Below are 21,648 nucleotides of genomic sequence, written 5' to 3'. Positions count from 1 at the left end.
TATTTGAAGTTTTATTAAAATAGAACAAATTGCCAAATATGGAGACTAAAAGAATATACGAACTTATTATGCTATTTGTTTCCCAACTATCTTGTTTTTTTATTTTTCTATTTTATGTTTTCTTTAATGGTATCTACTTTTTAAAACCCACATTTTAAATACTAAATAAATTAGTTTTATAAGCTTGGTTTTTCCCTAAGAATTCATATTTAGTTCCCAAAAATGGTAAAAAAAAAAAAAAAAAACATCCATGAGCCGACTTGACTTATATTAATATATTGACATGAACATGTTTTTTTAGTACACTATATGAAAAGTAGTATGAAAACATTTTTCTTGCAGACGCATTTTAAAGCATAAGACTTGAGAGGAAGCCTAAAAGAAAAAGCTCAAAGAGCACAATATATGCTAACAGTGGATATAGGCCGTTACAAGAAGATTCAATCATTTAACATTTTATGTTAATTAAATTGCACGAATAAAGAGGTAATGAATATTTAATTTGTAAATGTGTTTATGTTAAAGCGAAGGGATTGAGAGGTCCGCTGTGAAGAGAGGAGAATCATAGAAGCATCCGCCAAAACAAGGCCTTAGTTATCATCCAATTCTTTGAAATAACCCTTCTTATTTTATAAATACCTCTCTTTTTCACCTTCCTTTTCATTCATCTCATCTCGTTACTGAAATGTCGTCCCTCGCATTGTCTCCTCTTCTCACGACGCTTGCCTCGACGACGTCGACAAGTAGCTGCACTGCTTGGCGTTCACGCAATAGTCTGTTTGCCAGAGTGAGTCGTCTCTGGTCACGTTATTACAAGTTGTTTTTTCTTTTAAGCAATTTTGAGTTTCATTCCAAAATTGGTCATTTAGGTAAGTTTGTTTTGTGAGCAGAGGGTGTTTCCCAGCATCCAAATGGCAAAGCCTGCGAGAGGACTATACCAACTTCCAACCTACTTCAAATCAAACATTTCCTGCTCACTTGTACCTTCCTTACACTCTTACTTTATTTTCCTATGCTAAATTATATTCTGATGCTCCAAAAAAAATTCTAAAACAATAGATTCAATGCAAAATATGTTAAAAACTACGACTCTAAACCTAGGCAATGACGTGATATTGTCCACTTTAGGTATAAGCTCTTGTGGTTTTACTTTTGGTTTCCACAAAAGACCTCAACCCTTTAAATAGCCAATGTGGGACTCCTCTCCTAGTAATCGTCAACCATCCTCCCCTCAAACAAAATACACCATAGAGCCTCCCCTGAGACCTATGGAACCCTCAAACAGCCTCCCCTTAATCGAGGCTTGACTCCTTCTATGGAACCCTCGAACAAAGTACACTCTTTGTTCAACACTTGAGTCACCTTTTTACTATATCTTCAAGGCTCACAACTTCTTTTATTGACATTTGAGAATTCTATTGACATGACTAAATTAAGAACATGACTCTTATACCATGTTAGAAACCACGAACCACCACAATAGTATGATGAGCATAAAGTTTCGTCCCTTTGCTTTTGGTTTCCCGTTTTCCCACAAGACCTCATACCAATAAAATATTTCTTACTTATAAACTCATGATCAACTTCTTAATTAGTCGACTCCCTATAGGTCGAGAGGCGAACGAGTTCAACCGCGAGACCAAAGGGAGGAGGACTTAATTAATGAACGGCCATCCCAGTTTGTCACTAAGGAAGAATTTGATGGGGACTCCTCTTCCAACAATCCTCAACAAAATGGACATTTTATTTTCAAAATTTTCACTTTCTAGGTTGTTGCATAGAAATGCATTTCAAATATATCTTATAATTATTAAAAAAGATAACAGCAAATAAGCTTTTTCTATAAAAAAAAAAAATAATAATAAATAAATAAAAAGGACCACACGAAAAAGTAACCAAAACTTCCTTATTGATGAGATATAAAGTTGTGTATTAACTGTTACCATAATTATTGGACACATAATAGAAGAAAAATAATTCAATTTCATAAGCAAAAAAAGGAAGATAAATTTGTTTGAAATTTTTTAAACAAGAAAAAACAAGTGGAAGACAGCTAAAAGAAACGGTTGAATTTAAGTTAAAGAGTGAAAATTGAGATGGGTGTGTAAAAATGGGCAGGCACAACCAGAGACAATGCAAGTTGTTCAAGAAATAATCGCCAAGCAACTCTCTCTAGAACAAAGCGCAGTGATCCCTCAAACAAAATTTTCAGAATTAGGAGCTGATTCTCTCGACACCGTGAGTCAACTCAAAATTTTAAACCGACAGCAAACAATCAAAGGCTAAGAAAAACTATAATTCATAACTCACATTAAAGGAATACTTACAGGTTGAGATCATGATGGCTTTGGAAGAGAAGTTCGGAGTGTCCATCGGAGAAGGCGGAGCCGAGGGCATCTCGACGGTTCAAGACGCTGCCGATCTGATTGAGAAAGTCAAGACATCCTCTGCAAGTTAAACCAAACTGCAACATATCCCAGTAATTTTGCATTTGAGTTTGTTATGTTTTGTTCATCAGTAATTTATCTGAGCTGTTTGTGGTTCAAAACTGATTCAAAGTGACATGAAAACCAAAGAAAGAAGAGTTTTAATCCAAATGCAATGATATTATATACTATACACACATAATTCACAAATGTATTGTTATAAATTATTAAGAACAAACAGAACCAAGAAATCCGTGCTCCCTTTCTGGGCAGAATATTTAATGCCAAGGGGTGGATTGAATATCTGTAGCTGGATCAGTTGCCATTATATACAAAGATATAAATAAATACACTCAGATACATACATTTATAATTTATATAAAATTATTTGGATGCTTCCCCTTCAATAATCGATGTCACAAGACTGTGTTAATCGAGATCCTGCAACATATGCAAAGGCTAAACATTAATCTTATATGTAGTCTCCATTAGAATTCACAAATAAATAGAGCACTTTTGATGCCTCTATCAACAACCTTGACTCTACAATTCCTTTTGAAAACTACAGAATCTCAATGAAATAGATTTTATTATTTGTATTCCTTACAGAGAACCAGATGGATCGTTCACTTAGTAACTCAAAGATTTTCACATTACATTTTCCTCTCATTAGATTATGAACTAATATATTTCATACTGTATGATTCAAAAAGCATGTGTTTAAAGAGGAATGCATCGATTGAAAACCTTATCCTTTTAAGTCTTACTTCGATCAAGATGAAGAAATGATGCATGCAAATCCGTGAACAGTAGATATGCAAATTGTTTGTCTGTGAACGAGAGATCGGTGAATGAAAAAAACTAAAAGTAACTCATTACTTCTAACCGTCTTGTTCCAATGATACAGCCGACGATTTTCTCCATGCAAGTCTCTTCGGATTACCTTCTGGCGTCCCAGCTGCACGGAAGAGGAGAAACAAAATTACACATACTACAAACAGGTCCAATGTCCGAATAAATTACACATATTACGCATGTAGTTTCCGTGTGCAATATATAAAAATCTCTGAATACAAATATATCCAATTAAACGATGGATCCAATCGATCCGAAAACTGAAAAGCTCACGAGTAGAAGGAGTCCGCGGAGAGGATTCTCCAGCGAGCAAATCAATCATCCTTCTACTACGATCATCCGAGTTACTCCTGAAATCCGAGTTACTCCTGAGAATGGTGATGCTCCGAGTTACAGGAATATCTTTGGAAATCTTAACCGGAGGCGATTCCGCGGCCGAAAGCGAATCATACTTGCGAAGCTTTCCAAGGCCGGTATCTGGCGTAGGGCCTGCAAGCGTTTCATCCCATAGCTTGTGAAGAAAAGTATTCATGATTTTCTCTGCAGCAAGAGATCAAAACACGAAACCAAACAAATATACGAAATAGAATGTTCTCCGAGAATTTTGTGGATCGAAACTGAAAACAAATGGAAACTATAGAAATGGAAACAGCTACTGGAAGAGATGCGGAAGACAAAGAAAATCAGAATCGAAAACGTAACGAAGGAGGAAGGATTTTCTAGGGTTCTATCCTGTCAACCACAAGAAGATTTGGGGGAAAAAAAAAGGAGGGAATGTTTGAAGAAGAACAAAGGTTGATCAGGGTCGGGCTTTTATAGCTGTGCTTGATTCAAAAGGGAGATCTTAATTTCTAATTTATTTATGAATTTTTTGCTTTTTTTTTTCTTACTAAATATATATTATAGTTAATAATTAAGTGCTTCCTAAATTTAATCTAACTATTTAATTGTGTTTATCCTTGAATTTGTCCAATTCTAATTATGGACAAAATGTCATATTTGAGTGTCTCAACTATTAAAAAAAAAAAAAAAAAAAAAAAAAAAAAAAAAAAAAAAAAAAAACCTTTTAAAGTTCTTTTGAATTGGGTTAAATTTTTTTTTATCCGGACCCATTAACGTGTGTAGCTGATATTAACGTGGTTGAGTTGGGTTGTGAACTCTATTCATGTTGTTCGAGTTACAAACCTAATCAATTCAAAATTTTGGGTTGGTTCGAGCGATTTTTCTAATCTAGTCTATGTACACCCTTATATATATTGTTTAACTCAGAAAAATGTAAGATAGAATTAAATATGGAGTGAAGTATCGACTAAAAGCTTCCAAATCCAATACTGATCGTGAAACACCATAAGCAGATGCTGAGGTTCATAATTCAAAATAAAAAATTTTATTTGCTTATCGCGAATGGTCAAGGGTAAGAAAGATATTATTCTCTCTAAGCTTGTCAAATACTACAAGTACTGTGATACTTGAGTACAGGAGGGGTATATAAATAAACCGATACCACATCCGAATAATAGTGATAAACCATGCTGGAAGGGCTCGTGTTGATCTGTGAGGATAGTTTTCACTTTTAAGAAACGAGAAGTAGGTAACATAACTATGCAGAAGCTTGTGGACATGTGGCACCCAAGAAAAGGAGAGGTACATGAATAAACCAGTACAAAGCATGTTGAAAGAAGTCTTGTTGGTATGTAGAGACAGTCTTCACTCTTTAAAAGTAAGGAGTAGGTAATATGACCATGTCGTAGAGGATGCAAAGTAATATTAAGACTATCAGATGCTGAATTTAGATTCCCGATCACAAATCTTGGTAACTTAGATTTAACATAACATAGCATTGGGGTAAAATTAAAAAAAAAAAAAAAAAAAAAAATTATTAGTAAATTATGTTCATATATTTCCTCCGCCCACGTTGTAACAATGGCAGCTTCCACTAGATTGGCAGAGAGTTCTGGACGACAATCCCAAGCCCACTCCCATTGTCGTCTCTTAAATATCCGACAAGTCGTCCCACCACAAATCTCTGTTTTCCACTTTTGTCCTTAGTGTCCTACCGTTTCCTCCGCCAATTCCTGCTCTTGCTCCTTTCTCCTCCTCCTCCTCCTCCTCTGCATTTTCCTCCGCTCTAAATCCACAATAATTTTCATAAATAAAATATTTAAATTCTTAGCCAAACAACATTCAAAGCAGCATAATCTAACCCCCATTGAGAAGCCTTGCACGTGAGCCTCAAAAGAGTTGGTGTTGTTCATGCCCGACAAATTTCGGTTATCACTCGAACTCGAACATTCGAAGTACGAGGATGACGACGAAGACGACACATAATTTGCATGTGAGCTCGGTCGAAATCCCTCCACGTCATCGTTTAACATTTCTTGGAACAATTCCTGCAATTTCTCGAAGCTTTCTTCTCCATTTTCCTAATAACAATAATAAAAATGGCTATCACGAGATGGTCGACTAATTTAATGAACGATCATGAGATGGTCGACTTACAACATTAGGGTTAGGGTTAGTTTGGTCCATCATGGAAACCATTTCGGTCAAGAAGTCACCCATACCCTGCAAACCAAGTGAACCAAACAGAGTCTTAACATTTGGAGGAGACCCCACCAATTCCCTGACCAAAATTCAAATATTATTTTAATTTAATTCAAATATAACCGAGGGAGCACCGTAGTTAACATGTGGAGAAGCATACCATATCATCCTCGTCATCATCGCCGTCATAAACTCCGACGTCGTACAGCAGCCGTTTATTCGCGTCCGATAAAACTACACCTCACCGGTAGAAGATTTTAAAATAATTATTTATTAAAATAAATAAATAAATAAAAGAAAGTGAAATTACCAGAATAGGCTTGCTGAATCGTTTGGAATTTGTTCTTGGCTTCATCGACGAACTTAGAGTTTCCGGCAGCCGAACACCGATCCGGATGCCATTTCTACCACAAAATCGAACAAAAAATTCACAGAAACAGTAATAAAAGATAAATAAAAAATTACAGAGACGTAATTTAATTACCATAGCTAGTTTCTTATACGCATTCTTAAGCTCCGCTTTGGTGCATTCTTTCTTCAACCCCAAAACGCCGTACAGATCGTCGTTTTGCTCGTTCTTATCAGCCATTCGCTTTTCTTCAAACACTGAGGCAAATAAGCTAGGATTCACAGAAACTCTAGCCTGTAAAACGACGAATCGGAACGATCATCGATGTTGATAAACGAGAACGACATGTCGAATGTGGAGATTGGCAGAAGGTTTGGTGGTTCAAGAACACTCTAGAACCACGGCCCTTATATAGTTTTTTAATTTTTTAATTTTTTTAAAAATTATATTTTCGGGAAATTAATATTAAGGCGATGGAAAAATGTGTCTTGGAGATGAACGGCTGAGATTGAATTTGAGAGAGATATTTTCTTCTCATCTCCAGAGACCAGAAGCTTCTATTATTTATTTATTTATTTATTTATTTATTATGGCTTGAGAACCAGTTGTGGGTCCCGCTTGCTTATTTACCGGATAAGATACGGAACCATATAACTTTATTGGTTAAAAAATTAACCATAAATTAATAAATAATTAATATTTACTTTGTAATTAAATGTTGAAATTCCCAACCAGGAAGCCAGGGGCCACGTCCAAGCACCTTTTTGGGAATCCGTCCACGTGTCTATTTCTAAATATTATTTATTTAAAAAATTAACTCTTTTTTTTTTAAAGAAAAATAATTAAAACACACAAATTTTGGTAGATTCATTGAATAATGCTCATGCCGATTTAATTTGAAAATAAAAAAATTGAATTTAGACAAAAATAAATCATTTAACACGCGAATTAAAAAAAAGAAGAAATGACATTATTGTCAAAAATAGAAGGAAAAATAATGATATTTAATTTATTTATTTAAAATAAAAATAAAAAATAAAAAGAAACGGAATTTGTGGTGATAGAACAAAAGCAGGACAAAATAAATATCTGAAAAGGATAAATGGAATCCGAATTTTTGGATTATTTTTATTTTTATTTTTATATAAATAATTATTATTTTAGATTTTCCATTTTAATGAGTGGGATTTTAATAAATAATAATTAAATTTGTTTTAAGGAAAAAAAAAAAAAAAAAAGGCCCACCAACAAAAGAACTTATGGTCAGAACCAAAAGTGGTCCATTTAATGGCCTGATTTCATAAGCCCACGTGAATTCCAACCATATTCACGTGCTAATGTCCGGAAACTCACGTGCCTCTACTTTTCTGTTTTTCTTTTACATCAACCTTCAGTTTTTTTAGTAAAGTCACCGTCAGTTACTGCGCATCGTCTCCTCACCACATTTTTTTTTATTCCTTAAATTTAATTTTCCTTTTTTTTTTTTTTTTTTAAAACTTATTCTCCCAATTTTAAAATATCTATTTTTATTTAACTTTTTTTTTAATTAATGGATATGAGTTCTAGAAAATTTATTTATTTATTTATTTATGAACAATTATTTTTTAGAAGTTTTATAGATTAAATTGAGATATTTAGAAACTATTTTTAAATATTAACTTTAATATAGCTCAATAATAAAATATATATCGAATTCAGTCACAACATACATTTTATAACGGCTCCAGCCCGGCTTCTAAGCTGATCCAACTTGGATCTAATATGTTCAAACCCCATCCTACAAAATGCGTTGAGGCGTTTAAGGTAAGTATGAGTACTCTTAGCTAATGTAAATTATTTGACCAAGTACTTGAGTTGACTTAGTTGGATGACTCGTATGATGTATGAATGACGCATGTCCTGTGACCCATGTACGTTCATGTTTTATGATTGTTTGATATATGCTATGATATAAGTTATGTCATGATATAAGGTTATGTCACGTTATAAGTTGTATTATGATAAGATTATGTGCATACATCCAACCCTACTCGAACGGGAAAGCATAGTCCAAGGATAGATCTTACCATAATTGCTTATGTTACGATGATCATCAAAGTTTTTCAGACTTGTATGGAGGTGGACTATGGTATGATATGTCCCAAATACGACTCAAAGTTATGAAACTGTGAATTGAGGTCGAGCAGAGTGGGAGATCCATGATGTTGAAAGTACAAGAATCGTTTCCAAGTCAATAAGTTTTTGTACCGTTGATAATCTTTCCAATACCGCCGTGTCAATATGTTTCAATAGAATAGTATGACAGATTTTGAGCAAGTTGGTGAAAGTCACGCCACCCCGAAAATGAATCAACCATGATATTTTACCAATTTGACCTTCTTTTATACCCGTTCTCATAGATTTCTTTGTATTCTTAAAAGATAGACTCCCTAAGGGCTTTACATAAGAAAATCGGGAGAAATTTGAATACAGAGAGCTCGAGAAACAAGGACGCAAACGTCAATAAACACGTAAGTAGCCAATTTAAATTTTTTCTCAAATTTTACTTATCGAAAATCTATATGAACCCAGACAATTTGCTCGTGTTTCAACTCAGTTTAAAATAGCTCATGGATTTCTATGGGAATATTTTAATTCTTATCCTGGAAAATATCAAAAAAAAATATATCAACCATTAAATTGTAACGGCTCAAGCCCACCGCTAGTCGATATTGTCCACTTTGGCCTGTTACGTACAGCCGCCAGTGGACAATATCTTGAGGTTGACGACGATACGTAACCGGCCAAAGTGGACAATATTTACTAGTGGTAGACTTTGACCGTTACAAATGGTATGAGAGCCATGAACGGTGTGCTAGTGAGGACCGTGGGCCCCCAAGGGGGTGGATTATGAGATTTCACCTCAGTTGAAGAAAAGAACAAAACATTTATTATAAGGGTGTGAAAACCCCTCTCTAATAGACGCGTTTTAAAATCGTGAGACTGATGACGATATGGAACGGGTCAAAGCAGACAATATCTACTAACGATGGGCTTGGACTGTGATAAGGAATCAACTCAAGGGAACGTTTTGGAACAAATTACCTTGATGATCAAGATCAAGAGTAAAGAAAACTTGTTTATAAACTCGTGATTCGTATCCCTCCATAAGAGGTTTGATCAATACCACTCAAATTGAATATGAGTATTACGAGTCGTGGAGCATACTTAACATGTGCCCCTCGAGCAGTTGACCATAGGGTCGGTTGTTAGATTTGGGCTCTGGCTCAAATTCTTTTCTTCCTTTTTACTTCATGACTTGATATTTCTATGTCGACCCAAAAGTTGTCCAGTATTGAACTTTTTCGATCTGCTTTTTTTGTCCAAATTTACTCGTAACATTAAAACGAACGACACTTTGATTCAAAAATTGGACATTTGAAGTCTACTTTGTCATACTCCATCGATACCTGTTGTGCATCGATACCTGTTTTTGCTTCAACGGTTTGCATTTATCACACACTACTCCGCTTTATGAAGTCTACTTTGTCATACTCCATCGATACCTGTTGTGCGGATTCCTAAAATTTTCAAGCGTTGTGGGTCAGAGGCATACATAAAGTATGTTCTTTTCATGATAAACAAAGGCCAAAATGAAGAATTGGGTCTCGACCTAATCCTCCCTTCATCACGACCTTGTGGAGTCAATCACGATCATTTTTTTTCTTGGACCCATCTTGCCCTAGAGTTTTCTCGTTCCTTCCCTCATCTAAATTTTCACAATGGTAATCGAGCTCATCGAGGATAACGCGTCCTCACCTTCTAAACAATTTATTAAACCATAATAACTACCAACGCCTAACGAGCTAAACTATATGCACTCTGATCAAGAATTCAAAGGTTCGAATCCAATAACGGATATATTTTTTTAAATTAATCCTTTAATTTGATTCTATGAATTTGCCCATATTGTTTAATAGATAAAGAGATTATGATCTGTCATCACAATCAAAGTTCCTTTTTTTTCCTTCCTTTCTCCATATATTTCAAAATCATCACCTTAAAACTAATTAGTGTATTTAATTTGTGATATCCTACGTTTGTTAGGGAGGAGAACGAAACACCGTTTGTAAGGGTGTAGAAACTTTCTGTAGCAGACGCGTTTTAAAGCCTCGAGAGAAAACCCGAAAGGAAAAGTCTAAAGAGAACAATATCTGCTAACAGTAGACCAGGGTCGTTACAAATGGTATTAAAGCAAGGCGTCGGGCGATGTGCCAACGAGGAGGCTCTTTCCTGAAGGGGGTTAACACGAGGCGGTGTGCCAGTAAAGACGTTGGGCCCCGAAGGAGGGTGGATTTGGTGGTGATCCCACGTCAATTGAAGAAAGAAACGAGTAACAGCTGGGATGTAGGGCTCTGAAGGGGGTGGATTGTGAAAGTCCAAAGATGACAATATCTGTTAGCGGTGGGCTAGGGCCGTCACAAATGGTATCAGAGCAAGGCGTCGGACGATGTGCCAGCGAGGAGGCTCTTCCCCAAAGAGGGGTAGACACAAGGCGGTGTGCCAGTAAGGACGTTGTGCCCCGAAGGGGGTGGATTTGGTGGTGGTCCCACGTCAATTGGAGAAAGAAATGAGTAACAGCGAGGATGCTGGGACCTGAAGGGGGTAGATTGTGAAAGTCCAAAGATGACAATATCTGTTAGCGGTGGGCTGAGCAAGGCGTCGAACGATGTGCCAGCGAGGAGGCTCTTCCCCAAAGAGGGGTAGACACGAGGCGGTGTACCAGTAAGGACGTTGGGTCTCGAAGGGAGGTGAATTTGGTGATGGTCCCACATCAATTGGAGAAAGGAACGAGTGCTAGCTAAGACGAAACACCTTTTGTAAGGGTATAGAAACCTTTCCCTAGTAGTTGCGTTTACTCTCTTCTCTGGTCAAGCAGCTAATGAAAAATTTACTCTCCCGGCCCCTGATGGAACTGTAACCACTCCTTATGAATGAGACTCAACCTTCCGGGCACGTTCCAAGATCTCCCGCAACGAGAACCTAAGACATGGTTGATTGATAGTAAGTTGAAAGAATAAATGGATCGATGATAAGTTGGTTGAATATTGAGTGTAGCTTAGGCTACATCTTCTGTTTACGCGCTACTAAGCCGGCACACAGGATCTTAGACGGGTTTCGTCCCCTTTCGGGAACACCTTCTTACCTTGAGGTGAAGCCGAGAAAGTCTAAAGAGGACAATATGTGCTAGCGGTGGGCCCGGGCCGTAATTAAGAATGTGGAAGTCTTAATACATGCTTAACACAATAATCAAACGACTAACCTCATTTTCAAATTTCTTCCTTCCTCCAAACAATTTCTCTCACGACAGCTTTCTTTCATACTTCTATTTGTGTTTTGTTTAATTAATGTTGACTCTTTAATTAATTAACACTAATTACATTTTTAAAAAACCCATTAATTTATTATTTATTTATTTATTACTCTTTTTTGCATAGCCATTGAAATCATTGTGTTTGTGTTTGGTTGTGCATGAACCCACATTTGCCAAACTCGTAAACCGAACCAACTTTTATGGTAGGCCAACACGACTAAACCTACTTCAAAAACGACGAGCGGAGATTATTTAATCACTTATTGAACACAAAATTGAAAGTTCGAGAACTCATTAAAAGATAAATAATAATTAAAAATTATCCATGAAAATTGTTTTAATAAGGCTAGTGCTCTCCGAACCGTGTTGGATGGTCACTCATGACACGGCTCTCAAACCCAACAGTGGTGGATCCTAGGAGACAAAGTCAAAGCGCTTGATCCTTTGCCCTATACTTTGAGATGCTCCTCCCCGCTAATCAAGCAGTGAGGCTACTCGTGATAGGCTGAGTTTGAAGCTACTATCTTTCGGTTTGAATAAGTCAAGTCCCTTCAGTCGGTTCGCTCAGGTGGTATTCCCTTACGTTCAGAGTTGTTCTGGTTTGAGAAAGGAACACGTACCGGGCCAAACGCTCCGAATGAATAAGAAATAGACAAGGGAATCTCTAACTTGATTGACGGAGAATTTTGGTGATAGTGACAAGAAAAAGAATTTTCTACTTTGACCCCAAATGTTTAAGCAAATCACTTTATTATTAAGAAAACAAAAAGTCTATGGGGGGGTTGACTGCAAATATAAACTAATAATGACCTATATTGTAAATATGGAAATTTAGAAAGGTAATTTCTGGTTAATTAATTAATTTATTTAATTGTAACATAAAAAATCGATTAAAATGACGACATAATAATCCAAGAATTAAAATTGAATGACGTAAGCAGAAATCTTGAATTATATTTTATAATTAACAATGATTAATTATCACAAAATTAGAAAAAAAAAAAAAAAAAACACATCCCAGCAACCATCAACTTCTGAACAAACTTTAGGTACCAACATCTTTACACCTTAATTAGTTATTCGACTTTGGATTATGGATTTAATTTCCCGACACCGTCGCGAAGTCAGCAAGTGTAAAACTCGACGAGTTCCTCCGTCGAGCTCAATTGCGCTGCGGAGTTCTCCAACATCCACAACAAATGCTCGAACATGACAACTTCACAAGAGATCACCACCGCGCCACCTTCGTCCGGTGACGACTTGTCAACCAACTCTTGAAACAAAGGGTGTGCTATGACATCGAGCCTAATGAAATAGGGTCGTCGGGACTTACCGACGTAGACCGTGTGAAGCTCGCTGGAGATGTTTTCACCCTCCGCACCACTGTCGCTCACCGTGGCAACCGATACTGAGCTAGAGCTTCGGCCGAGCTTGGCGATCGAGGGCCATCGTTTCATGGCTGACTTTAGCTTGGTGAGAGTTCCAGGTTTGACCATGGCTCATAAAATTGTAAAGAGAGAGAGGTTTAGAGAAGGGTGAGGGAAAGGGAAGAGGAAGCTTCGTTATATAAAACAATGACTTTACGTGCATGGCCCACGCATTTTGTTAAATAAATAAAAGGAAATTTGTCTGTAATTTATTTTAAAATATTTAATTTAAAAAAAAAACATTCCATTATAATTATAATTATAATTATAATTATATTTATATATATATGATTACAATTACGACATAATAATCAAAATACGTACAAGATTTCCACTCACCAACTTCATCAATCACAACCAAAATTCTTTTTTTTTTTAAGCAAAAAAATATAATTTAAAAATTAAGTAAATTATTAATCCGCGTTGTCGTTGAAAATTGAGGGAATTAAAAATAAAAAGGAATTATATAATATTTAAGAAAAAGGAATCCTGCAAAATAATAATAATTAAAAAGAATGTTGGAAAAAAAAAATTGATTGCCTTTCATTCAATCCCTTTTTTCTTTGTTTTTGTTTATTATTATTTATTTATTTATTCATTTCTCCAACCAAACATCATTCAAATCCATCTTCCGAAAAAAGGGAAGGAGAATTATCTTCTTAGGTGGATCCCTCTTTGTACCTGTTTAGTCCCCTCCGTTTCCTCCGTTTCTTTCAGTTTCTTAATAAGAACGGATGACGGTATTCTGCCTAAATAGTAAACACAGGTAATAAATAAGAGAATACTAAAGATTCAAGCCATAGAATTTATCAATGATACGAGGTACTTAGATCTAATAGAATTGTCCTTTGTCTTGTCTTGACTTAGTGACACATCAACTAAAGTAAATATGGGATCTTTCTCCCAATTATCGGCAACCGGACCCCAAATTTTACAATGCAAGATCAATCGGGTTCAACTTTCATCCCGTCTCAAGTTTGGATTCCTAACCCCACAGGTTGGTCGAAACCGAAAGAACGATAATGATCCAACCCTGGAAAGCCCTCACTCACCTCCATAGCTAATCATAGAAGACACTATCAGCAGTGAAAGCCAAGTTTTAGACACAAATATAAAGGGCATTCCTTGAATGGTCCAAATGAAGAAGACAATAAAAGGGACAAAAGAAAGCAGAGAAGTTGAATGGATGTAATGTAAAGAGTAATCTGTGACAAGGTTTTATCCAATATACAAAGTGATGGTTCTGCCACCTATGTTTCATCAAGCACAAACAATGCCGCCCCCCTCCTTTGTTTCTTTTTTGAGTTTTTCTATTGGGTTCATTTGTTTTGTAGCAACTAAAGCCTTTCCTATCCTTATTCTGTGTTTGTTTGGTCACGAAACTTTACAGCTCGGTCCCCATACAATAGATTGGGATCATTTCGATCCAATCATTGAACTAATCATCATATCCGAACAAGATCATTTCGATCCAATCATTGAACTAATCATCATATCAAAACAAGATCATTTCGATCCAATCAATGAACTAATCAATCAGAGATTGCAGCTTGGAATCTTGGAGATCAATCAATCAGTAATATGGGTTTCATGAATTTGAAAGAAACAAACAAAAATTTCAGAGAAATTGAGACAAAATCGATCGAGATTTAGGAATCATAGGAGACAACAAATAAAATTCTGAATGAGAACATTTTGGCAAGCCTGATATCAAGAGCCAAACAACCAACATGGCCATGTTGGCTCGTGTCGATTTGAGCCAAAATCGATTATAAAGAATTTTACTGGTTTCTATCATTTTGTGTTTGTATGGGGGGTGGGTGCTGAAGAAAGATTAGGAATTACCTACTACTGGCGAGAGCCTCTCTTCCTCTTCCTTGCTTTCGAATTTGATTTTGACTTCGACTTCGTTTTAGTAGAGTTCTTTTTATGAGTACCGTCCTCGTTAATTAAGTGCTCGTAATCTTCAAGGCTTGCGAAGGGGGATGCTTTTGTTTTCTTCTTCTTTTTGGGTTCGTCGTCAGAATCCTGTCCTACAACGTCGTCGTCGTCATCACCGCTTAGCATTTCATCACTAGAACCTAAATCTTCTCCACCTGCAATGTCGGAGTGAATATCCATCTCTTCATCACTCATATTACCAATCAAGTCTTCATCATCTTCATCAGCAACTTGATCCAAGTCATCATAGTCGTAGTCACCATCTGCTTCACCTGAAGGATCGGCAGAGTCCAACAAGTTCTCGATCTCTTCGTTATCACTCTCATCCCCACCAACCATGTCAACATCAGACAGGTCTTCGGTGGCGTCATCGTTGTAGTCAGCCTCACCAACCAAATCTTCTGCAGCCTCCTCATCTGCTCCTTTCTTCTTTTTCTTCTTTGGTTTCTTTGAGGAGTTCATTTTGAACGTATAGAACTTGTGGAACACAAGATCTTCGGGGGGCACATCTTCTTCAGCCAATGACAAGATTTCTGGTCCAATTAAATGGTTGTTCATGTCCAACTGAGGGAAACAAAACATGAGTCAGCTACCGAAATCCGATTCATTTTGTGATGTCACTCGACAGGATTAAAGAACATGAAAGCATCAGAAGCAAAAAACTGTATAATAACGAAGTCAAATGACCACCTTCTTGGCTGGTTCTATTTGGGAGCCACCATGCCATGTGCTTGCTTTTGGTTTCTTCTCCATGAACTTGTCCAAGAAAGCTGTAAGTGATAAGTCGTTCAGTGGGTTCCCGTTGTAGACAATATTAGCACCGGAAAGAAGCGTTTGAGCCATGGTAGCGACGGAAGGGTGCACATGAGAAGCTAGAACTACAAGCTCCCACCAGCTTGCATGATCTGCATTACTGTTGGTTCATTAAGAACTAATTAGATTTATTAGAAGTGAAAACTGTAAATTTATTAGATTCGGCAATCAAAATGATGGCTGTTGAGAAAGCAAGTTACCAGTAAGATGGCTCCCTGTGCCGTGGATTGTATCCTCCAGGAAGTGACAGCCCCTTACAAGGTGTGTGAGACTGTGGCTTGTTTTCACCAGGTTTTTTTATGGCAGGTTCAGCAGTGTCTTTAGAATCATCTCTCATGAGCAAATCCCCATCATCATCTGACATTTCGTCTTCAGAATGAGAGACTGGTGACTCATCCTCTTCATCAGAAGAATCACTTTCGGAGGAAGCAGCATCACTGCCACGAACAAGCTCGACATCGTCTTTATGTTCTTTTAGTTCAGTGCTTGTTTCCTTTATATTTTCTTCTTCAACTACATCTTCAAAATGTTCAAGTTCATCATCAACTGACTCATTCTGGAGAACCATATTCCTGTAAAACAAGACTGTATTAGATTTAACTGAAATGGACTAGAATAATCGATCCATTGACGCTTGGAAACAAACAGCATTACCATAAAGAAGGCCTAGCTTTAAGAGCTTCCGAAAGGAGAAATAGGCATCCACATGCATATTGAGGTGGTTGTTGAAGAGCAACCTGATCATCATATCATAGATTGAGATATAGTAATTACAAAACAAATCTAAACTCCCAAGAACAAAAATGTAAACAACATTGGAAGAAAGAGAACGAGAGAATGAAAATTGCCTGCAAGATACGCTTCGCATAAGCAGCCACACGCTTCAAGTTCACATCATTCTTCATTGCTCTCAGAAGAAGTCCAATAAACATTTCAGCCTGAAAATAAATCAATGAAGACCTTTTTCAAATTTGGATGCTCGTAGAAAAAGATTGGGTAGGTAAAATTATGATAATGATGGAGCGCTGTTAAAATTTCCAAAGTAAGAATCAGTAAGTACCAAAGTTAAAAAGGAAAGGAATTGCTTGCCTTAGAAGAGTTCATGGCAGCTGGAAGTAATAATTTCGAGTACAAGGCACGGTAGAAGCGATCACTGACAATCTGATTCTTGGATGATACTTTATCAAGAAGCATAAATCCTTGAACTGCTACATTGAAATTCTTTGAATGAACCTGAAAAGGCAGGTGTTTACTGAAACTTGAGCACTTTGATAATGTACCTCGAAAAGCTTAAAATAAAATTGAAGTATGTCGTCGAGCTTACTAGCTGGAAAAGCATTGGCGATTGGACCTCAATGATGTCATCGGCTTCCTTGCTCAAGACGAAGGGAAACGCTCTATTTACTCCCTATAAGACATCCCCACAGTGAGAAAGTTCAAAACAAGAACAGAGAGAGAACTCCCAAAAATAGTATCAGGAAAGGAAAAAAAACATTGAATTTGACTATAGAAAATGTGTACTTTTTGAAGAAAATAAACAGAATACTAACTGTTAGAAGAGCAGACAAAATCCTAGAATCCATTTCGACATGAGATTCTAAAGGATTTTTTGCTTGTACGTCTTTTGAAGACCTTGAAGCTTTTTTCTTGTCTTCTTCGCCACTTTTTTGCTTCTTTTGATCTTCAGAAGCAACCAATACCTGCAATGATTACATACAAACCATTTTATTCAAATGACCATACGATGAGTCCCAAATAATGGAACTAGATATTTGAGATGATTCGATTGGATCAACAAATAAATCAACCTTATTTTTCCATTTATCTGTCATGCGTACCAAATTAGCCATTGAAGGTCCAGTAAGCAGTCAAGCATCATATCATTAGATAATTCCATTGATAACAAGGACTTTTAAAATGACTCAAATTTCAAGATGGCAATCGGAAATTTTTATGTTTGCTAAATTTCAATTTAACCAAATATTTAGAATAGAGGCAAAGATTGATATTAAACAACTGAAGTAGAAACTAATTCTGCCAATACCTTGAACAATGCAAAGTACACATCTATCAGACGTTTGGCCACTTGCGGTCCATCTCCTTTCTGGCTGAGGCGCATTTGGCTCAAGAAATTTACCTACATATATATAACAAAAACATTTACAGTCAACTAATTTGCTGCACAATCTCATATAAAAAGTCAGGATAGAAAACCACAGTAAAAGATACATACAGCATGATACTTTGCTCGTAATCCCAAATGAGGTCGAAAAAGGAAAGTGTCCACCTCGTCAATAACCACGGCCTATACAAAAACATTTTTTGTGTAAAACGTGAAAAAGACTATTTGCTGATCTGTCAGGTTCAAAAACTTGTAAAAGAACCACCCTAAAATAAAGCATCATTTTCTTGGATGATGGATACCAGCAATGTCCAAGTCTAACATAATACCTTCATGTTTGGATGGTCAGACAAAAGATTTGATAAATGATAATCAGCACTAGAAGCCGTCTTATTTTCAGGGTCACCCAACTGGAAGATAATATTATGTAAATATTAGCAATATGATAATCTACAAATATATAAATATTAAATACAAAATAAGAAAGAAATAAAATGCTGTTCAACTCACTTTGTTAACTAGTGCTGACAGTAACCTGCGCTCTTGTTCAGATTTACTCTTAAGCAGCACATAAATGGTCTGGAACAATAATGAAATGTAAGCACTTTAGGTTGGTCTTACCATAACCTATTCATAAAGTTAAGTTGAGTATCGATGACATATTATTGTTTCCGAGACTGAAATGCCCAAGAATCTTAGAATATGACTAAATCAATGAAGAGAAAAGGTGGGAAGAGATTGTGTGAAACTGAGTTAGAGTCAGAAAAACAACCTTCAATGCCTTGTTTTTTAGTGCTGGTAGGTCATCTCTCGATGCTTCCTCAAGTGCAATAACAAATCTCTCATACCTTGTACATTTAAGATCAGACAAGAAATTAGAAAGTCCCCAACAAAAGATATTAAGAAAAGAGAAGCTCCAATTGAAAGAGCTAAGAAGTATGATGAAATAAATCTATTTTGGAAATAAACAATGAACCAAATATAGTAAGCAAAACGAGTAAAAATATTACATCAGTTGACATTTTAACAAACAAGAACGATGCATTCCGCTCAGAAATATATTGAAGTGCGAAGTACCTTTGCTTCAGACATTCCTCCCAATACCAAAACAGCAATAGAGAGTTGCCATCCTTTGTATCAGGAAGATGATTTAATGGCCGTTGTAGTAAATTCTTCAGTTTTCGATCAGGCAACAAACTGATAGAGAGAAGAGGCAAGTTTATGATAAGCTAATACATAAACTAACATGCCATTACTGCACAACAAATACCGCAATTAAAGACGCCACCTTGAGATAAAGAGTTCCATCAACGCTTCAAAACCCGTCAATGCATGGCGCTTCCCAACTTTTGACGTGACCATCCCTTCAAAAACCAAACCAAAAACACCGTTTCATAACAAAATGTGATGCAAGGCTCCAAAGTAACCATAAAATCCTCCCTATTAATTTAACTGACCGTGCTAAACAAGCCTAAAATAACATGTTTCATTATGCAACAACAGATCAAATGATCAAAACTCATCTTCACTTTCGAGTCTAACAATCCAAGAGAGCCTAAAATTTTGTACCTAAATTTTCCACTAAACATTCTTACGACACAACTTCTTGAGACCCTACAACATTTGATCACCAAGATAGTTCGTAGGATATTAAATGATAAGTAGGTGGCCACAAACAATGGAATTTTAATCACTTCTAAAGCCCAAAAAGATGCTTAGAAAGCAACAATTCGTCAATTTCAAGCTACAAATATCCAAACGTTCAAAGCCTGCAATCAAAATGCTCCTCTATAATGAGAATGTATGTCCATAATGCAAGAAAGAAAGAATACAAAGTTCCCAGTACCCTAATTTAGCCATTAGGCCATAAAGAAGTAAACATATTATAACATACATCAGGCTCAATGAAGATAAATAACATGTAAAAAACCAACATCCGCAGCATAAACAGTGAAAATTTAGCATGCCAAAATCTCAAGTAGAACGTTCTTCACAACAAAAACCCTAAAACATACCTAACAATGCATCAAGAGACCTCAAATTGGCAACTGGATTATCCCCCACCATTACTGAAAATGCCGAAACCTTATCAGCAGCAGTACCCGACCTTTGTGTGGTGACCAACATCCTAATATCTCCACTCTTGCCTCTGGAAGCCTCATAATCCTGTGCATATTGCGCCATTAATCTCTCCCCAAGCTGCCTCTTCTTCTCCACCACTTTCTTCCACTCCTCCAAGTTTTCCAATGCCATCTTCTTCTCATTTCCCATAACTTTCCCTTCCAGTTCCGCAGCATCAACATACCACGCACCCAGAACACTAGCTTTCACTAACGGAAGCTTCGGAAGGTTCTTGAATTTATCAAAACTTCGAGGCTTATCGTTGCCATCGTCGAGCGCGAGAACAGGGGGCTTACGCTTCGGCTGTTCCTTGGCTTTGGGATTGAGAGATTTAGGATTCTGGCTTTTGGTAGGGCCTTCCTGTGGAGTTCGTTTTGCCTTATTTTGGTGTTTGATTGCCTTGAGAGGACCTTGTTTCCGAAAATCGACATCGTTGAACCCTGAAGATGGTGCTGAAGATGCGAGGCCAAGCGAAGAAGCGAATGAAGCTATGTCGGCTTTGAGAGTGTCTATGTCGTCCGTATTGTTTGAAGCTTTGCTGGTGGCTGCATTAGCCGCCATTGTTGCAGAGCTCGTGAAGTTTTTTCGCAGCAGGACGGGGGACAGGGTTTTAAGTTTTAACGAGTTCAGGGAAACAATTTGGGGGTTTGAAAGGTCTCGGATCAGATATTGGGCCGATGGATGGCCCGTTTTTATCGGTTATTTGGGCCTAAAGTTCGGCCCATTATTGCATCAAACCCCTAAAAGAGAATGGGCCTGGAACTATGGCGGCCCATTCGCTGATGGTGAACAGGAAAGTGGCCACGTCCCTATAATTAGTTAGATGAACACGGACTCTCCACAATGTATGATATTGTGAACTTTGAGCATAAGCTGTCATGACTTTGTTTTGTGCTTCAGATAATATTCAAAACAATGACCGTTCATTAATATAATTATTATTTAAAATTAAAAAAAATTATTAAATAAAAGAAAATTTTAAATTAAGCATTGTCACTCTTCTTATTTAAACACATTTTCTACCCCACATCATTTTTTTTCCTTCTTAATCTTAATCTGCTTCACACCCAATTTTTCTACGATTTTTAATCGATTTTTATTGTATTGTAAAAATATTGTTGTGAGTACTTAAATTGCAAATCTAGTTGTGGGGTATTTTTAAAATTCTAACATTTGTACGGATTAGATCTTAAGTCATAGAAAAAATTGAGTTTGCTCTTTGAACTCATAAATAGAGCAATCGAGTTGAGGAGGTTAACTAGGACAGTGTTATGGTTTGGTCTAATCCTTGGAAAGAGTTGAAAAGATTTTTATTTAAATTTTCAATAGTCAGAGGTAAATTGAGTTTAACCTATTATTGGTAACTTTTTTATATCTTACTTAATTTTGAAATTATTACACTAATTTCTAAGTTTTTTTTTTTTTATAATGATTTATTATTTTGAATTGAATTATATTTTTATGCTTGTATTTATTTTGACTTTTAATTATCTAAAAAGTTTGAATTAGAAAAGTAAATTCTATATATATTTTTTTTTTAAATTCTATTCACCCTCTAAAGTTGTCATTACTAGTAATCTAACCATGACATCTCATACAATTTCTAGTTCTAGTGAGTACAATAAAGACTAGATCGAGAATAATGACACTTTTTTGAAATAATGAAAAAAGTTTTCAATGGAAATACTTTGATAAAT

The 21,648-nt window shown here is 36.3% G+C and overlaps 4 protein-coding genes and 1 pseudogene across 5 annotated transcripts; 1 reads left to right on the top strand and 4 right to left on the bottom strand.

Annotated features, from left to right (window-relative positions):
• Window positions 1–685: 685 nt before the first annotated feature.
• LOC111778749 (acyl carrier protein 1, chloroplastic-like) lies at window positions 686–2,472 on the top strand. The gene is made up of 4 exons (XM_023658722.2): window positions 686–787; window positions 870–980; window positions 2,119–2,238; window positions 2,330–2,472. Exons 1-4 carry the CDS (start codon window positions 686–688, stop codon window positions 2,456–2,458), a joined length of 462 nt encoding a protein of 153 aa, XP_023514490.2. The 3' UTR covers window positions 2,459–2,472.
• Window positions 2,473–2,628: 156 nt separating this feature from the next.
• Window positions 2,629–4,079, bottom strand: LOC111779056 (dormancy-associated protein homolog 4). The gene is made up of 3 exons (XM_087118890.1): window positions 3,555–4,079; window positions 3,313–3,384; window positions 2,629–2,867 (listed from the first exon to the last, which is right to left on the bottom strand). Exons 1-3 carry the CDS (start codon window positions 3,811–3,813, stop codon window positions 2,830–2,832), a joined length of 369 nt encoding a protein of 122 aa, XP_086975016.1. The 5' UTR covers window positions 3,814–4,079; the 3' UTR covers window positions 2,629–2,829.
• Window positions 4,080–5,043: 964 nt separating this feature from the next.
• Window positions 5,044–6,570, bottom strand: LOC111778300 (uncharacterized). Of its 2 annotated transcripts, none has more exons than XM_023658033.2 (6): window positions 6,310–6,570; window positions 6,136–6,229; window positions 5,986–6,059; window positions 5,781–5,846; window positions 5,486–5,704; window positions 5,044–5,409 (listed from the first exon to the last, which is right to left on the bottom strand). In XM_023658033.2, exons 1-6 carry the CDS (start codon window positions 6,412–6,414, stop codon window positions 5,335–5,337), a joined length of 633 nt encoding a protein of 210 aa, XP_023513801.2. In that variant the 5' UTR covers window positions 6,415–6,570; the 3' UTR covers window positions 5,044–5,334. The 2 variants fall into 2 exon arrangements, with proteins under 2 accessions (XP_023513801.2, XP_086975092.1); XM_087118966.1 differs by having other exon boundaries at window positions 5,781–5,904; window positions 6,310–6,567.
• Window positions 6,571–12,271: 5,701 nt separating this feature from the next.
• On the bottom strand, window positions 12,272–13,228 carry LOC111779341 (auxin-responsive protein SAUR78 pseudogene; annotated as a pseudogene).
• A 1,353-nt stretch (window positions 13,229–14,581) lies between these two features.
• On the bottom strand, window positions 14,582–20,571 carry EDA25 (CCAAT-binding factor). The gene is made up of 16 exons (XM_023658938.2): window positions 19,846–20,571; window positions 19,119–19,194; window positions 18,908–19,027; window positions 18,603–18,678; window positions 18,341–18,409; window positions 18,160–18,240; window positions 17,942–18,013; window positions 17,753–17,845; window positions 17,259–17,408; window positions 17,033–17,116; window positions 16,798–16,941; window positions 16,557–16,646; window positions 16,363–16,445; window positions 15,909–16,280; window positions 15,586–15,808; window positions 14,582–15,459 (listed from the first exon to the last, which is right to left on the bottom strand). Exons 1-16 carry the CDS (start codon window positions 20,510–20,512, stop codon window positions 14,803–14,805), a joined length of 3,057 nt encoding a protein of 1,018 aa, XP_023514706.2. The 5' UTR covers window positions 20,513–20,571; the 3' UTR covers window positions 14,582–14,802.
• Between the last annotated feature and the right edge of the window lie 1,077 nt (window positions 20,572–21,648).

The sequence above is a fragment of the Cucurbita pepo genome, chromosome 17 (genome assembly GCF_057944985.1).
Source record: "Cucurbita pepo subsp. pepo isolate OVF chromosome 17, ASM5794498v1, whole genome shotgun sequence".
Taxonomy (NCBI): Eukaryota; Viridiplantae; Streptophyta; class Magnoliopsida; order Cucurbitales; family Cucurbitaceae; genus Cucurbita; species Cucurbita pepo.
This window is presented reverse-complemented; position numbering and strand designations above follow the sequence as displayed.

Bases quoted from the DNA above. Each gene is read 5' to 3' on its own strand.
- LOC111778749 (XM_023658722.2), top strand. From the start codon at position 686: ATGTCGTCCCTCGCATTGTCTCCTCTTCTCACGACGCTTGCCTCGACG. The intron at 981-2,118 runs GTACCTTCCTTA...AAAAATGGGCAG, and splicing joins CAAACATTTCCTGCTCACTT to GCACAACCAGAGACAATGCA. The intron at 2,239-2,329 runs GTGAGTCAACTC...GAATACTTACAG, and splicing joins GAGCTGATTCTCTCGACACC to GTTGAGATCATGATGGCTTT.
- LOC111779056 (XM_087118890.1), bottom strand. From the start codon at position 3,813: ATGAATACTTTTCTTCACAAGCTATGGGATGAAACGCTTGCAGGCCCT. The intron at 3,385-3,554 runs GTGAGCTTTTCA...TCTTCCGTGCAG, and splicing joins TCCGCGGACTCCTTCTACTC to CTGGGACGCCAGAAGGTAAT. The intron at 2,868-3,312 runs GTTAGAAGTAAT...CATATGTTGCAG, and splicing joins TGTATCATTGGAACAAGACG to GATCTCGATTAACACAGTCT.
- LOC111778300 (XM_023658033.2), bottom strand. From the start codon at position 6,414: ATGGCTGATAAGAACGAGCAAAACGACGATCTGTACGGCGTTTTGGGG. The intron at 6,230-6,309 runs GTAATTAAATTA...ATTTTGTGGTAG, and splicing joins CGTATAAGAAACTAGCTATG to AAATGGCATCCGGATCGGTG. The intron at 5,705-5,780 runs GTAAGTCGACCA...TATTGTTATTAG, and splicing joins CTAACCCTAACCCTAATGTT to GAAAATGGAGAAGAAAGCTT.
- EDA25 (XM_023658938.2), bottom strand. From the start codon at position 20,512: ATGGCGGCTAATGCAGCCACCAGCAAAGCTTCAAACAATACGGACGAC. The intron at 19,195-19,845 runs GTATGTTTTAGG...TGGTTTTTGAAG, and splicing joins GTCTCTTGATGCATTGTTAG to GGATGGTCACGTCAAAAGTT. The intron at 17,117-17,258 runs GTTAGTATTCTG...GATGTCTTATAG, and splicing joins TTTTGTCTGCTCTTCTAACA to GGAGTAAATAGAGCGTTTCC.